Source organism: Pochonia chlamydosporia, chromosome 4, assembly GCF_001653235.2.
Source record: "Pochonia chlamydosporia 170 chromosome 4, whole genome shotgun sequence".
Lineage (NCBI taxonomy): Eukaryota > Fungi > Ascomycota > Sordariomycetes > Hypocreales > Clavicipitaceae > Pochonia > Pochonia chlamydosporia.
This window is the reverse complement of record NC_035793.1, coordinates 1,440,922-1,455,166: the sequence shown is the minus strand read 5'-3', so window position 1 is coordinate 1,455,166 and position 14,245 is coordinate 1,440,922. Positions and strand designations below refer to the sequence as shown.

Sequence of the window (14,245 nt, the reverse complement as noted above, 5' to 3'; positions counted from 1 at the left end):
ACACCTTGATGACCGCAGTGTTGGAATTGTCCGAGGCCGATAAAGTCGATACGAGATTGCTTGTGGTATACTGATGCAGGAGGAATTTTGAAGCTAATATGTTGAATCCCAGCTACTGTATATTATATGCATGAAGACTTGCAGCATTGGGTCGTACCTGCCTCAAGCACCAGACAGGACGAAACACTGATTTGGACACGGACGCCGAGAAGGAAGGAACCAGACCGGAGACACGTCATGTGGTCAGCCCAGGTTCACAGCTCTGCCGCAAAACAAGCATGCCAGACTCCTCCAACTCTCCAAGATCAGCAATTTGACGACTCGTAGGTTTCCAATGGCTGGGAATATCTCCAACTCCAGCTTCCCACCCTTGCGGAAGCACTCCATTTCTTGGGGCAAACTCCGTCGCATTTGGGGAGTCGACCCCAGGTTTTACTCCGCAAAACCACAATTATTTTTATTGCTGTCTAGCTCCCTCCACCCAACAAGCAAGCTTAGCGGAACGACCAACAAATATTACTCCTCCGCAGTACAGCTTGGCTTGGCATCGGTCTCTGGGATCTCAAGAATCAAATCCGCTCTCCATCTGAGCCATGGCGGCTCTTTCATTTGCAAGGACTTGGGTTGCATCCAGACACGCCAAACAGTCAGCCCGGCCGAGGTATTTTGCATGAAAGCCCTCTTTCTCCTCGGCACAACTGATACATATCTGTGTCAATTTTCCGGGGTTGTCTTCCATTTTCGGCAAATAAAAATTAGCCGTGATTGAAGCAAAGGGCAAGAAATAACCTTCTTGCCATGTTCCCAGTCAGTTCCCTGTTCAAGCGTTTGCCACATCCGCGGGGTCTCAACAACCTTCACAACGCCATCTCGGCCCCGTCCCGCCACGTCGTCTCTGCTGGAAGTCTGGGGTGATGGGTCATCTCAGTTGACGACCAATGAAGTGGGATTCCGTGACATTGGATGCCGAGGTGGACATCCACCATTGAAGACACAACACCAAGGCTTTCTTCATTTATCTTGCCGACAAGTCAGCCGTTGCTTGGCTGAAGCACTGTCCAGGCCGCAGCCAGACAGCTATCAACGCCACGCCGAACATTTGTTCTCAGGCCAACGAGTTTCACTGATGTATCTCGATACAGCCCAAAATCAATGACGTGGATCAATAGTCCAATGGGCTCGAGGCTTCGTCGCAATGCGTCCTAATTCTCCCGAATGCACGTCAGGGTGATGCATATCAACTATGTAACGGAGATTCGCCGAGAAATCCTGCCACCGCCCAATAGCAGAACAGAGGAAACATACCATAACCGTCTTGTGTTTGGATTGTAAGGCCCAATTCTGAGAGTTTGTAGTTTGTGGATGGCGGCCACGTTTGAACCCGAGCCATGGCAAATCTAGTGGTGGTGGCTGGGTGACAAAGCGCGAAGCTTACTTCAACAACATCTACAAGACCACAATGCCCAGAGATGCCTTTCAAGGGTGTTGGTTTGCAAGCCGGTTATATGCCACGATAATATCCCGATTACGGGGCAAACTGGCCGACAGATATAACACCAAGAATAGAAGAACTGGGCTGCTGTCTGTCAACAGCGACTGGTGACACACCTGCGACAGTTCTCCAACCTCCACCTCGGCACTTGATATGGGATAATTTCATGCATTTCCCATAGCGAGCCGCGGCACAGCTGCATCTCTAACCAACAGTAATGAAGCCTCCGGCTTTCGGAATTTAACTCGCGATAATGCAATCCTGTCCCACTTGGCGAGAACGCAGATGTCTTGACGAATATTCTTCGCCGAGAAATGAAAGACTATGTATTGTTGAGAACGCAACTCTTCCTTAGCAAGCTGCAAAAGTACCTGTACCGCATCCAAGCTGGAAGTGTCGGGATTGGCCCGGAATGCATCAAGCACCTCGGTTGAAACCTACAAAGATAGCAACGTGAGCAACATCCAAAGTTGACGACGGTTGAAAGAAATCTCAATCTGTGTCAATGTTACCAAGTTTTGCACAAACTTCTTCGTGTGACTTCACTTTTCCAGCCGCAGACTCATCCAGGAAGCTATGCTTACAGGCTGGTCGTTTCAGAATCAACCTTGCATTGTTTTTATGTCTAGGTTGTTCTACTACACCTTGCATTATCTCTATCAATGCACAAGCTTGTGAATGGACAAGTCTAGCCAATCATTTGATGCCTGCATATCATCAAGTAGTATCATTATGGTAACCCTTATCTGTCGTTCGAATGCCATTTCCACACCGGCGGGACTACATAGTACCTTGCATATGATCGTCACTGAGGTTAACATTGAATGGGAAACGTTGAGCCTGACGTTTACCACTCCGTCGTGGGCCAAAACCAACTTGATTGATCGACCTAAATATTGATGGCGGCAACATGCTGCTTGACCAGATCACATCATATCCTCAGCTTTTTTTGGGCTAGTATGGTTCGGCGGAGAGGCTACGCTGAGGCTTCCAATCAGCAAATAGACACATGGCCAGATTTCATGCACACACCAATCGAGTGTGTGTATAAGTTCATCGTTCCCATGCCCACCGAGGTATCATCACACTCACACACGTGCCAATGTGATGAGAAGAGACGGCGCGGCACCAGTTAAGCTGGGAGCGACAATGGTAGCTACGAAAAGTTTGGACAATTTTATCCCAGTCAATTTCGTTTGCTGCCGACAACTATTGCCGAAGAGTGCATAAACAGCAAAGGACCTACATAGGCAGATACCTACGTAGACAGCGTGTCTTATGGCGGCTCAAAGTCCCAGAAGAGGTATTCATTCCATTCTTTAAGCTATCCTGCAGTTTAAAGACGCACTCTTTTGTATCTTTGAGAACGAGCAGTCTGTACATGGTCAAACACTTAAGGTAAAAGTGGCTAGTATCATTGACTATGCAGTTTCGCTTCAAGTTCGCGAATCAATCTCACTATCGAACAGCACGCTCGTCCTGTTGCGGTGTACTTGTTATTCCTTTTGAAGCTGCCAGTACTAACGATAGTGTTCCATCGTCACCCTGGCGGTTGTGGAAACGGCAAGTGAACCGCATTTGAACATGTAATCGCTTGAATCTATTGATTAAACGCCATTCGATCCCAAAAAGGAAAGCCTGTAATTACAAAATTGTCGCTCAGCACACCAATACTGTCCCAGTACTTCATATCTTCGTCGACCGCGAAACCAGCTCTGATATTGTATCCAAGTTAAAAGAAAAGTCTCCAATCCAGTAACTCAGGAGTGCACACCCCATCGACTCCGATATCCATGGTATAATCTTCAATCATTGACAATCGCACAATACGACATCAGTGGCATTACACGGCAAATCCAACCTTTGCTGAGACTGTATGCAGAAGCTTCCGCACGTTGTGCCACAGTAGGCCAGTGATACCCACAACGGTGAATATCTGCAAAATTTCCCAGGGAAAACGAGTCCGGACCTCGGTTTCAACATACCGGACTTTGCCTTCGGGAGAAGGTGGGAAGCGTCCTTTGTTAAGGTACTCCTCCATCAAGGCATCCTTCTTGTACCACTGGTCGCGGAGCCAAAGATCAAACTCCTTTTGGTCATCGAGGGGGATGTCTGCTACTCGGAATCGCCGCCAATACAAGTTGACTGACTTTGGGGGTCGTCCTTCAAAGTAGGTGCTCGCAAGTCCAAATATTTCTTCTCCATACTTTCCTCGGCTGTTGATATTCGTAGTTAGCAAGTCGAACCTTGCTCAGTTGTTTTGTGAGGAACGGAGAACTCAAACATACGGTATTCCCTCGTACGCGACGGTACAGTCGTACACATATTCCACGCTATCTTTTAGTTCTTTGAGGCAGAAAAAGATGCCAGTGCTTCGGGGCAACATGACATGATCAGGATCCTTCAGGCTATTCTTCTCTGCCCACTGAGAAGACTTCCTCCGGCCATTTCTCGAAAGATTAGTCCCTTCTGGGAACAAAAGGAGCCACATGGGGTCAAAGTAACTCCTGCCCAGAGGGTCAACCTTCTTCTGCTTGAGTTTGTTCAATCGATAGGCCAGTCTTGGCTGATCGGTGGCCATCTTCCTGGACATGAAGATGAATCCGTAGAACATCATGCCGGTTCCTATGAACGGAATGTACTTTAGAGACTCCTTAAGGATGATGTAGATGTGACCATGCATTCCTGGCCGATTTGCATAACCGATCCACCACAAATACAGCCAATCAGTATAAATCTGTGAACATTCATGGGTTAGATCTCGCGCTTTGTAGCAAGCATAGTCCTCGATATGAGTGCATAACATCTTACCTGGTGATTGGCAATCATGACCATGCGTTCTGGAAACTTGAATTCGACGCCACCATTGGCGGTAGGCAAAATCTGTCCAGCTACAGATTCATCACCACTAATACGAATCGTAGCAGGACCCCAAATATGGGTCATGACGGTAATGGTAAGCGCAAAGGACTGCTTTGTCTTGGCCATGAAGGCATAAAACCACTCGCGGTTGAAGAAGTACAACGGTGCGCCTATGAATTGAGTCACGACAATCCTATGGTGTGAAGTTGTCAGTTTGCATCTCATGTACGTAGACACATGAACGGCATTCGGGTAGAAAATACTAACGTAAGACAGCAAAAGGTAAAGTAGAACGTGAACGCTAGGCCACGCAGAAATTGCATACCCCGGCCATGACCACTACGTCCGGAAGGGTGGACAATCCGCGGCGAGTCGGACGACTTTTGTGTCTCATTCTTCAAGATAGAAACAGGTCCAGGAGCCGGGATATTGCTCTCTGAGCTGCTATTTTCTATGATCTCAGGCATGTTGGACCAGGAGAGTGAGTTGGCTGTCAGTTGCTACTGTTTTCACCCAAGAGTGGTCTGGGCGGAATCGCCGGATGGAGAATGAAGCGGACTCTGCACGGATGATGATCAGTTGATGGCAAACGTTGAAGACGACAGCAAAATTATGCTTGGGTTAAAGTAAGAGTCGCTCTCATATCTATGTGACACGGTGCATAAGCGCGTACCTTGCAGACAGCCCGAGTTTCGCTGAGTCTAGTGGGTGGTTGGATCAACCAGATATTCGATGTGGTGTTGTGAATGCATGCAAGATATAGTATTTGATCGTGGAGACTTGTAATCGCGTGGCATCGATCAGGTGTATCAACCAGCGCACACCTGACCTGCTTGCCCCGTTCACCAGATGCTAGAATCAAAGAAGGACTAAGTCCTGGTGTTCCTGGCGGCGCGTGTAGAGGGAGAAGCCTGATGTTGGAGAAACTGAGCGTTCGTGCCTGTCGTCCCGAAGCAGACCCAGACATAAGGCGACGGTGCATGTGACGTGGTGACATGCAGCCTCCAGCGCTTCTTTGGGCCAGGAGCTGCCTGGAAATGGCGGACGTGTGCACTGAAGGGCTCCAGCTGACCTGGCAGGCGACCAATCAGAGTCGCTTATTTACAGAGCTCTTTGTCCCGAGAGCCGCAATCGTGGAAATCAGTGGCGGGGTACTTCGTAGAGCTTCAGCTGTTGTTTGAGATGAGATCATGATGGCCGCTAAGTGATGCAAAAGGGCATTTGAGCCATCCATCAAACTTACGGTAGCTGATTTATATAAAGCCAAGATGGGATTTCACTCCTGTGATGTATTTCGATTCCATCTCCCACAGCACCGCACTCGACGCCGTTTTATGACGTTGAGGTTGTGATGCCTGTTTCCGTAAATAGTCTGGTGTGGTGGCAGAATTAGGCAGGCGGTCAATGCTCAAGGTTGAATCCAGTCGTCCACTAGCAAGCACCAAGGTCGCGTCACTAGCCGATCTTCTACAGGACTGAGAAGCTTTTGGAGAACGGCTCACAGCATTCAGGTTCCTTTCAACACAAACTCTAACTTCTTCCACGTTGCGGTGGATGTTATCATATTTGAAGGCGGGACCTTAGTCGCACCGTGCCGCGTGTCTACCTCTAATCCTGCTTCTACTTTTCCTACACTTCTTGTCTAGGAGACAATGGTATGCAAACATGTCCAGGCGTAGACTATTGCAAGCAGTGGTCGCCTCCACTCGTCAGTCCAGAGTCCAAGGCAGAGCTCAAGCATCCCGATGCCCAAGACGGATGGTGTCACGAACGTCATTTTCCGCCTTCCATCGCTGCTTCACGACCAGCACTCCTCTGCGCAGCGCAGAAGTTCACAGCGTCAACGATCTCCCCGAACGAACCTTCCCACGATACCTCCAGAGCACGAAACCTGGCTCGTCACTTCTGTCCCTCCATTGGCCACGCCCACCTCGAAATCTGCTTCTCGTCCAGAAGCTTTACTCGCCCGAAGTAACCGAGTCTGTCATCAAATTTGCCAAACACATTCGTACCGATTACCCAGATGTAAACCTCGTCGTGGAGCCACGCATCGCTGCCGTTATTCGCAACCACCTCCCATTCCCCATCTACGTTTCTGACAGTCGCTCCAACATTGCGGATAAAATCGATGTCATTGCCACTTTCGGTGGAGATGGAACTGTGCTGCGAGCGGCAAGTTTATTCAAGCTCCATGGCTCGGTACCCCCCATTCTGTCGTTTAGCATGGGCACACTGGGGTTCCTCGGAGAATGGGACTTCGGCGAGCATAAGAAGGCGTGGAGGGAGATGTATATGAGCGGAAGCGACGTGGCCTCGGTGCAGGACGCTGCTGTTCCCATAGATAATGGGAGAGGCGGACATCTTGCGAGTAGTGCTCCTTCTGATTATGCTGGTTGGGACAGACTGCGTGGGAAGAGTCTCGGCATCAACAGGGCGTCCAAGATTTTGTTGCGACATCGCATCAAGGCTGATATTTTTGATCAAACTGGAGACAACATCAATCACTCCGTATCCGATACGCTCGCTAGCGAGCACACATCCAGCATAGCAGGAACTAAGGAACCCTCGCCATCTCTCCGTGCCATCAATGAGATATCTGTCCACAGAGGATCTCACCCACACTTAGCCGTCATCGATATATACCAAAATGGCCACTTTTTAACCGAAACAATCGCAGACGGTATTCTCATCAGTACACCAACAGGTTCGACCGCATATAGTCTCAGTGCGGGAGGACCCATTGTGCACCCGCTGGTCAAGTCTCTACTCATCACGCCCATCTCCCCTTGCAGTCTAAGCTTTAGATCATTGGTACTTCCCCTGGACACAAAGGTCACATTGCGTATGAGTCCAAAGAATAGGGGTCGGGAACTAGACCTAAACATTGATGGCAAGCGATGCGCCGGAGTCCTGCCGGGATCAGAGATTCGAGTAGAGGGCGAATTTGTGGGTAGAGCTGGCCCAGGGGAAGAATGGCATGGCGGCGTGCCCTGCGTAATTCGTACGGAGGACGACGATCCGTGGGTAGGCGGGCTGAATGGGCTTTTGAAATTTAATCATCCGTTTGGGAGGGAGCCACCAAGCGACGAATTCTCTGACTAGAAGATCAGAAGATGCGTGAAGCGACGATTCCGAGGGATATTTCTGCCATGGTGAGGTTATTCGGGTGGTGCATACTGGCAAAAATTTGGAGTGTTGCATAGCGTATTGGCTTATTTATGGCGCAAATTGATACCCCATTCTACAGTGTCGTACTCCGTATGGTGTGTCTCGTTTACAAAGTGACTATGGAGTACGGAGCAATAAAGGCCAGGCCCGTACTGGTTGTGTCATGTTCTGTTGGTCAATGACAAGACTTGGAGTAATACGGAAATCCGGCAATGTCGGTTGGGTCACCGCTGTAGTCTCACCCTGGCGTAACAAAGATTCCCAAGTAGCCTCAGAGGAAGCCCGCACATCTGGGCTGCCAGTTGCATCGTAATGGGTCGTCCAAATTATTGTAAAGTGCAGATATCCATATTGGTAGACTTGGATTCGGTGGTACCATATGAATGTTTGGCCGTGTTGAGCTCGCGGCTTCACGCAGATTGTGTCACAAGCAAGACCTGCGAGGTCTCAGGGATGTTGGGTGCTCAGCTTCACCTCTTCTGGAACTTGACCGTGACCACTTTTATGAGTGATGATCAAAGAGTTCCATGTGTTGTAGTGCTGGTGGTCAGTGATTGACAGTATCCCATTTGCAGTTGTGGCAAGATTACCATAACTATAACAAGGTCAAGGACCTATCCCGGCTTATGTCGTCACGCGCAAGTTTCACTCCGCCAACTAGGGGCTTGTTTCAGATAGTGCTTGAGTGCTCTACTATTCACAGAAGCACAGGCCATCGGTCTATCGTAGGATTTGGAAGTCCGCTTTGTGGAGTGCAGAATACATGCCGCACATCTCACGTCAGTCTCACTATAGCTGCAGCGTGATGGCTCAGAACACGTCACAGAAACAGAACTTGATGCCAAATTTTCACTCACAGCACACATGGTCTCTTATGTCTGCTCTTTTGGATGACCAACACAGAACTGGTCCCAAACAGTTCAGCTGTCAGTTTGCTCACCTGCAGCTTGAGGGAGCATAGAAGGCTATGCCAAGTCCTCCACGGGCCGTTCGAGGCTCCCAGTGACACCTCCTGTTACGTAGGTTTGCGCAATCTCGGGTGCTTTTTAGTCTTGGCAAAGCTGCTGGAACTTATGAGCGGCTCCCAGGGCACATCATTGCCTCGGGGACGCATGCACCGGACTGTTGCATGCCAGGTTGGTCAGCGTTGGCCTGGGTTTCGCTGTGAGATCGACATAGACTTTTGCAGTTTGAGTTTGCTCGGGAGGTGGCTGTATGTTGTGCTCCGGACAGGTACCGAGTGAAGATGACGAGGGGACTGCGGTGCATGCATATTCATGTATCGTTTCGGATGTTGGGTGACCGAGAATGCTGTTGTCAGGACCGAAGAAAGTTGAGTCGATGGCGAGATGAAGCCTGGTTGAAGCAAAATGTTTCCGAGCGCCAAGAAGTCCTGATGTGTCTGGATGTTGGTTCGCTGTCTTGTGTGGCAATCGGCGACAATGACGACCAGGCTCTATTGTCGCCCGGTGGCGTACGTCCTATGCTTTCAGCAGGGCTGGTGAATGGGCATTGCTGGCTTGCTTGATTGCTTTGTTTGAACATAGCAAGTACAGCCTGGTGCTTGATTAATTTCCCACTGAATCTTTTCTCCTTGGCACATCCATGATTGCGAATTCCAGTCAGTCATCTGCATAAGGCTACAGTACCAGACCGACCACATCGCATCCGCGCGACCCGATCAAAGTGGACATTGATGGATTGACTCAGCATGATCCATCAAAATCGAACTTGACATGCTGCGGCTACTGGATCCATCAAATGTCTGCATGTGGTCGGTGAATTTGACATCAATGATCAGACTGGAGCTTGTGCTGTGCTCATTCAACTTGATGTTAGCGTCTCGCCCGCCAAGACCGCCAACATTGGAGCCCAGGCGCTAGACCAACGACTGGCACAACGACTGGACAGCGCCTCGGGAACTGGAGTGAAGAACTGGAGCACCAGACTAAGACTGGCACTGGGACCTCACAGTGCATTCATCAATCATTGATCTGCTTGGCTCCATGTCTGGTCCGTTTGAATCAAATGGCCCATGTCCGCGTCCATGTCTGGTCTGGTATTACTTATAATTCCTCGGCTCCCTCGTGTTGCCCGTCAACCGATCCGATCCAAAGTCCCCAGTTCCAACTCTCTTTTATCTGGTATTTCTTTTCGCCTCTCTCGCTGCCTGTTCAATTGATTTTGCGACACGGCAAGAGAGGCAAATGGCCATCCGAAGTCAACTGTCGCTGCTGCTAGCCGCAGCGACGGCGCTTGCTCCCGCCCAAGTTGCGGCAGCCGTTGCTGAACCACCAACATCCTGGGATCTCGATGCAGCTCCAAATTGTATGTTTCCAACAACGTCGTCTCGAGGCAGCGGCCACAACACCAGACGCCGCCATCACACGCCTCGAAGCACAAGCGGCATCATTGCTAACGCTTTCTACCCTTCTCTTGCAGATTTACCTCACCAATATAGCCCTTCCGAATCTGCAGACGTTATCCGCGACACATACCTCATCAATAGAGCCACAAATCAATCACCAAAGGGATATGCGCCGTCCCCAGTCAACTGCCCCAAAACCCGTCCAAAAGTGCGAGATGGCAGCAGTCTGTCGTCACAGGAAAAGGAATGGATTCCGAAGCGCCGAAACGAGACCGTTACGCCGATTCGCAAATTCTTGAAGCGCATTGCCATTCCCAACTTCGACAGCGACGCCTATCTCAAGAATGCGACGAGCGACCCGACCGCGCTGCCAAACATTGGATTGGCTGTCTCTGGAGGCGGTTACCGCGCCATGCTGAACGGCGCCGGTGCTGTCGCTGCGTGGGATAGTCGGTCGACAGGCAGTGAGACCAAGGGCAACTTGGGCGGCTTGCTTCAGAGTGCAACATATATTTCTGGTCTCTCTGGTGGTAGTTGGCTGGTGGGTAGCATGTATACCAACAACTTTACCTCAGTTCAGGACGCCGTCAATGCGCCGGAAATCTGGCAGTTTGACGACTCCATCCTCAAGGGTATGTACCAACAATGTGACGGGCCTTGTATCTCTGCGTGAACAAGCATGCTAACCACTCGTTGCGCACAGGTCCCCAGCAGTACAGTCTGTTGCAATACTATAGAGAGATTCTTGACGACGTAGAGGCCAAGGATAATGCAGGCTTCGACCGTTCCATCACCGACTATTGGGGCCGTATGCTTTCTTATCAGCTCATCAATGCAACCAACGGCGGTCCTGGATATACATTCTCCTCCATCGCCAACGACCCGGATTTCTCATCCGGGAAGAACCCGCTTCCGTTCATCATTGCCGACGGTCGCGCCCCTGGACAAAAGATTATTGCGTCCAACTCGACCATTTTTGAGTTTTCGCCTTGGGAGTTCGGCTCCTTTGACCCGTCTCTTCAGGGCTTCATCCCGCTTCAGTACGTCGGCTCAAATTTCACCAACGGTTCAATTCCCGACAAGGAGAAGTGCATCGTTGGCTTTGACAATGCTGGATTCGTCATGGGCACCTCAAGTAGTTTATTCAACCAGATCGTCCTCTATATCAAGGACGGCAACAGCAGATATGTCCCAGATGACATTCCCAAGTTCATCGTCGAGGCTCTAACCTCCTTCTTGAACACTCTCGGCGACAAAAGCAACGACATTGCAGACTGGACGCCCAACCCGTTCAAGGGCTGGAACACGGCCAACAACCCCAGCGCCAATGAAACCCGCCTGACACTTGTCGACGGTGGTGAGGATCTGCAGAACGTGCCCTACCACCCTCACTTGTTCCGGGAAAGAAATGTCGACGTGGTCTTCTCAATCGACTCTTCCGCCGACACAGATAGCAGCTGGCCGGACGGAGCATCCGCCATTGCCTCTTACGAACGTTCTTTGCAGAGCTCCATCTCCAACGGGACGGGATTCCCACCAGTCCCAGGCAAAGACACATTCATCAATCTGGGTCTCAACACAAAGCCAGTCTTCTTTGGCTGCAACTCGTCTAATCTGACGACCCCGTCGCCTCTCATCGTCTACATCCCCAACTACCCCTATATCTACCAATCTAATATATCGACTTTCCAAATGGCCATCAAGTCCGACGAGCGAGATGCCATCATCCAAAACGGCTGGGCGGTTGCCACACAACTCAACAGCACGCGAGACTCGGACTGGGCCGTGTGCGTTGGCTGCGCCATGCTCGCTCGCAGCTTTGAGCGGACCAAAACCACTGTGCCTGACAAGTGCCGCCAGTGCTTTACGCACTATTGCTGGAACGGAACACTGAACGAGACCAAGCCCGCGCCGTATGTGCCGAATCTCTACGGGAAGCCCATCCTTACGAAGAGCTCGGATGCTGCGAGTCAGGGGTTGAGTACGATGATGACGACTATGGGGCTTTTTGTTATGGCTGTTACGGCGTTCAATTTGTAAAAGCTTTGGGACGGGACGTGGAGTTTTCTCTTTACTTGGTTTTGGGACTAGATGGTCAGGTTATTGGCTAGATGAATACCAGCATGGCATGCACTTCTAATGATATTACAATAACTAGAATGTCTGTTAGTGTTGAGTCCGTTTGGTTATGTTGTAGTTTGACATGGATTGCTTATGTGATTACCAGCAGTTTACCATGCGTATGCAAAATTGGCCATTGTGGATAGGCTACAAGCTATACAATATCACAATTCACCAGAAGCGGGCATGGGATCCATCCTATACAATCCAAATTGTTCATTTTGTAAACCCCGAGTACCCATTGCAAATAACCACGAAGTTATCCACCTCTTGTAATGTTCTAGCAATCTCCACACGACTCATCATGCACATCACAATAGCACTCAATACATACGACTCAAGCCCTCAATCAGTATCATTAAACTAATCAGCCCACTTTAACCAAAGACAATATCCTTGCCAGTCTTTGCACTCTCCAAAACAGCCTCAATGATACGCAATACATCCCTCGCCTCAGAAGCCTTGACAGGAACGTCCTCCTCCTTCCCGCTCTCAAGCGCTTTCCCGAAGGCATTATAAAACGTCATGTACGTCTCAGGCTTCAACACCGGCACCTTCTCCTCCCTCATCTTTCCATCGTCATCAACAAGCACTAGGCGCATATTCTCAGGCTTATCGACACCGAAGCCCGCGGCAGTGGGCTTCTCGCCCGCCTTGAGCTGATCCTCCTGCGGGTCGAGTCCGACCTTGTGAAAGCTGCCCTTGTATCCACGAACCCAGAACCGCGGCTGCACCGTCTCCACGCTCAAAACACTGATACGAATGTTGACGAGCTTCCCGTCCGGGTACGTGAGCTCAGCAGAAACGGCATCCGGGTTGAAGTAGTCCGGCTTTCCAGCACGCTGGGACAGCGTCCGTCCATGAACAGCCTGCGGCATGCCAAACAGCACGTACGCCTGGTCGATGAGGTGGGTGCCCAGGTCGAACAGGGCGCTTCCGCCAGAGGGGATCCCCAGCTCGCCCTTCCAGTTTGCGGGCGCGGTGGCGCGGTACCGGTCAAAGTGGGAGTTGAACTCGACGACGCGGCCGAGCGTGTCGTTCTCGACCAGGTGCTTGACGAGGAGGAAGTCGGTGTCCCATCGGCGGTTCTGGTACACGCAGATGAGGCGCTTGTTCTCCTTGGCTATGGCGATGAGCTGCTCGGCCTCGGCGGACGTTGGGACAAAGGGCTTCTCGGTGAGGACGTGCTTGCCCGCTTGGAGGACCGACTTGGTGAGCTGGAAGTGGTTGTCGGGAGGGGTGGTGACGACGACGACGTCTACCTCGGGGTCGGCGAGGAGCTGGTTTACGTCTGTGTAGTGTTTGGCGGAGGGGTGGTCTTGCGGCGCGGAGTTGCCTTCTTTGGGGGATCGTTGGACGATGCTGTGTAGTTTGAGTTGGGGGGTTGTGGTGATGAAGGGGATGTGGAAGACTTTGGCGGACATGCTATGGTGAGTTAGTGACGAGTAGAGATGATGTTTCTTTTTCTATCTTTGAAGACTTACCCATAACCAACGACACCGACGTTGAATGTTTTGCTTGCCATTTTGTCTGTCTTGTAGGAGCTCTTGATAGTTTGAAGCTTAAAGCGGGGTAGCTGTTTGGAGAGGTGACAATGTCGTAATCACCACGTCTGGGAACCTTGTATATTTATACACACGAATTCAATTCAAGACAGTATTAATAATAGTCAGTAGTATTGTTCCAAGATGAGGCAATTCTAGAGCCAGAAAATATTTCATCAACTTGGCAGCTTCCGGCTTCTGGTCCCCTCTGCCCCACCCTCGAAGGCAAAAAAGCCACTGACGATAACCCAGAAACAACGTAGAAGGGCCGACTAGACTAGTTTCCTTGCCTCGATCAAATCGTTGGATGGACCGGACGGCAATTGTCTTTGTCAGCTGTCCCTTACCTACCTACAGCAATCGGTAGATCCTGTATCAATTTGCTAATTGATTGACAGAAATCTCTCCGGACCGTTGAGCTCAACCCGGCCGAGACTCGGGCAGGTGGGGATTGAATCGGCGTCAATGCTCTTAAATGAGTTTATCTCCGTGCCGTGTTACTGCGTGGAAACGGTATTTGACGGCGGCTATTGCCCCCGCTGGCATTGTGACTGGGCATCTTGCTCTGTGGAAGCTGGTATTGCAGTGCTATTGCCGAGATGGATAGGTTGAGTGTCGCCCTGAACCACTAAATACGTGTATGATGCCTCGGTATGACTCAAGACGGTGTATATTTGCTCATATTAAAGA

At 50.4% G+C, this 14,245-nt stretch overlaps 4 protein-coding genes across 4 annotated transcripts; 2 read left to right on the top strand and 2 right to left on the bottom strand.

The window, feature by feature from the left end:
* Positions 1-3,335: 3,335 nt before the first annotated feature.
* On the bottom strand, positions 3,336-4,821 carry VFPPC_07855 (acyltransferase; the record flags this gene model as incomplete). The annotated part of the gene is made up of 4 exons (XM_018286655.1): positions 3,336-3,708; positions 3,781-4,229; positions 4,304-4,547; positions 4,622-4,821. The coding sequence occupies 4 exons, from the start codon at positions 4,819-4,821 to the stop codon at positions 3,336-3,338; spliced, it is 1,266 nt and encodes a 421-aa protein (XP_018143376.1).
* Positions 4,822-6,019: 1,198 nt separating this feature from the next.
* Positions 6,020-7,456, top strand: VFPPC_07854 (mitochondrial NADH kinase POS5; the record flags this gene model as incomplete). Its single annotated transcript, XM_018286654.1, has 1 exon — positions 6,020-7,456. The coding sequence occupies one exon, from the start codon at positions 6,020-6,022 to the stop codon at positions 7,454-7,456; it is 1,437 nt and encodes a 478-aa protein (XP_018143375.1).
* Positions 7,457-9,729: 2,273 nt separating this feature from the next.
* VFPPC_07853 (lysophospholipase precursor) lies at positions 9,730-11,930 on the top strand (the record flags this gene model as incomplete). Its single annotated transcript, XM_018286653.1, has 2 exons — positions 9,730-10,522; positions 10,594-11,930. The coding sequence occupies 2 exons, from the start codon at positions 9,730-9,732 to the stop codon at positions 11,928-11,930; spliced, it is 2,130 nt and encodes a 709-aa protein (XP_018143374.1).
* Positions 11,931-12,388: 458 nt separating this feature from the next.
* VFPPC_07852 (NAD binding Rossmann fold oxidoreductase) lies at positions 12,389-13,536 on the bottom strand (the record flags this gene model as incomplete). The annotated part of the gene is made up of 2 exons (XM_018286652.1): positions 12,389-13,436; positions 13,496-13,536. 2 exons carry the CDS (start codon positions 13,534-13,536, stop codon positions 12,389-12,391), a joined length of 1,089 nt encoding a protein of 362 aa, XP_018143373.1.
* Between the last annotated feature and the right edge of the window lie 709 nt (positions 13,537-14,245).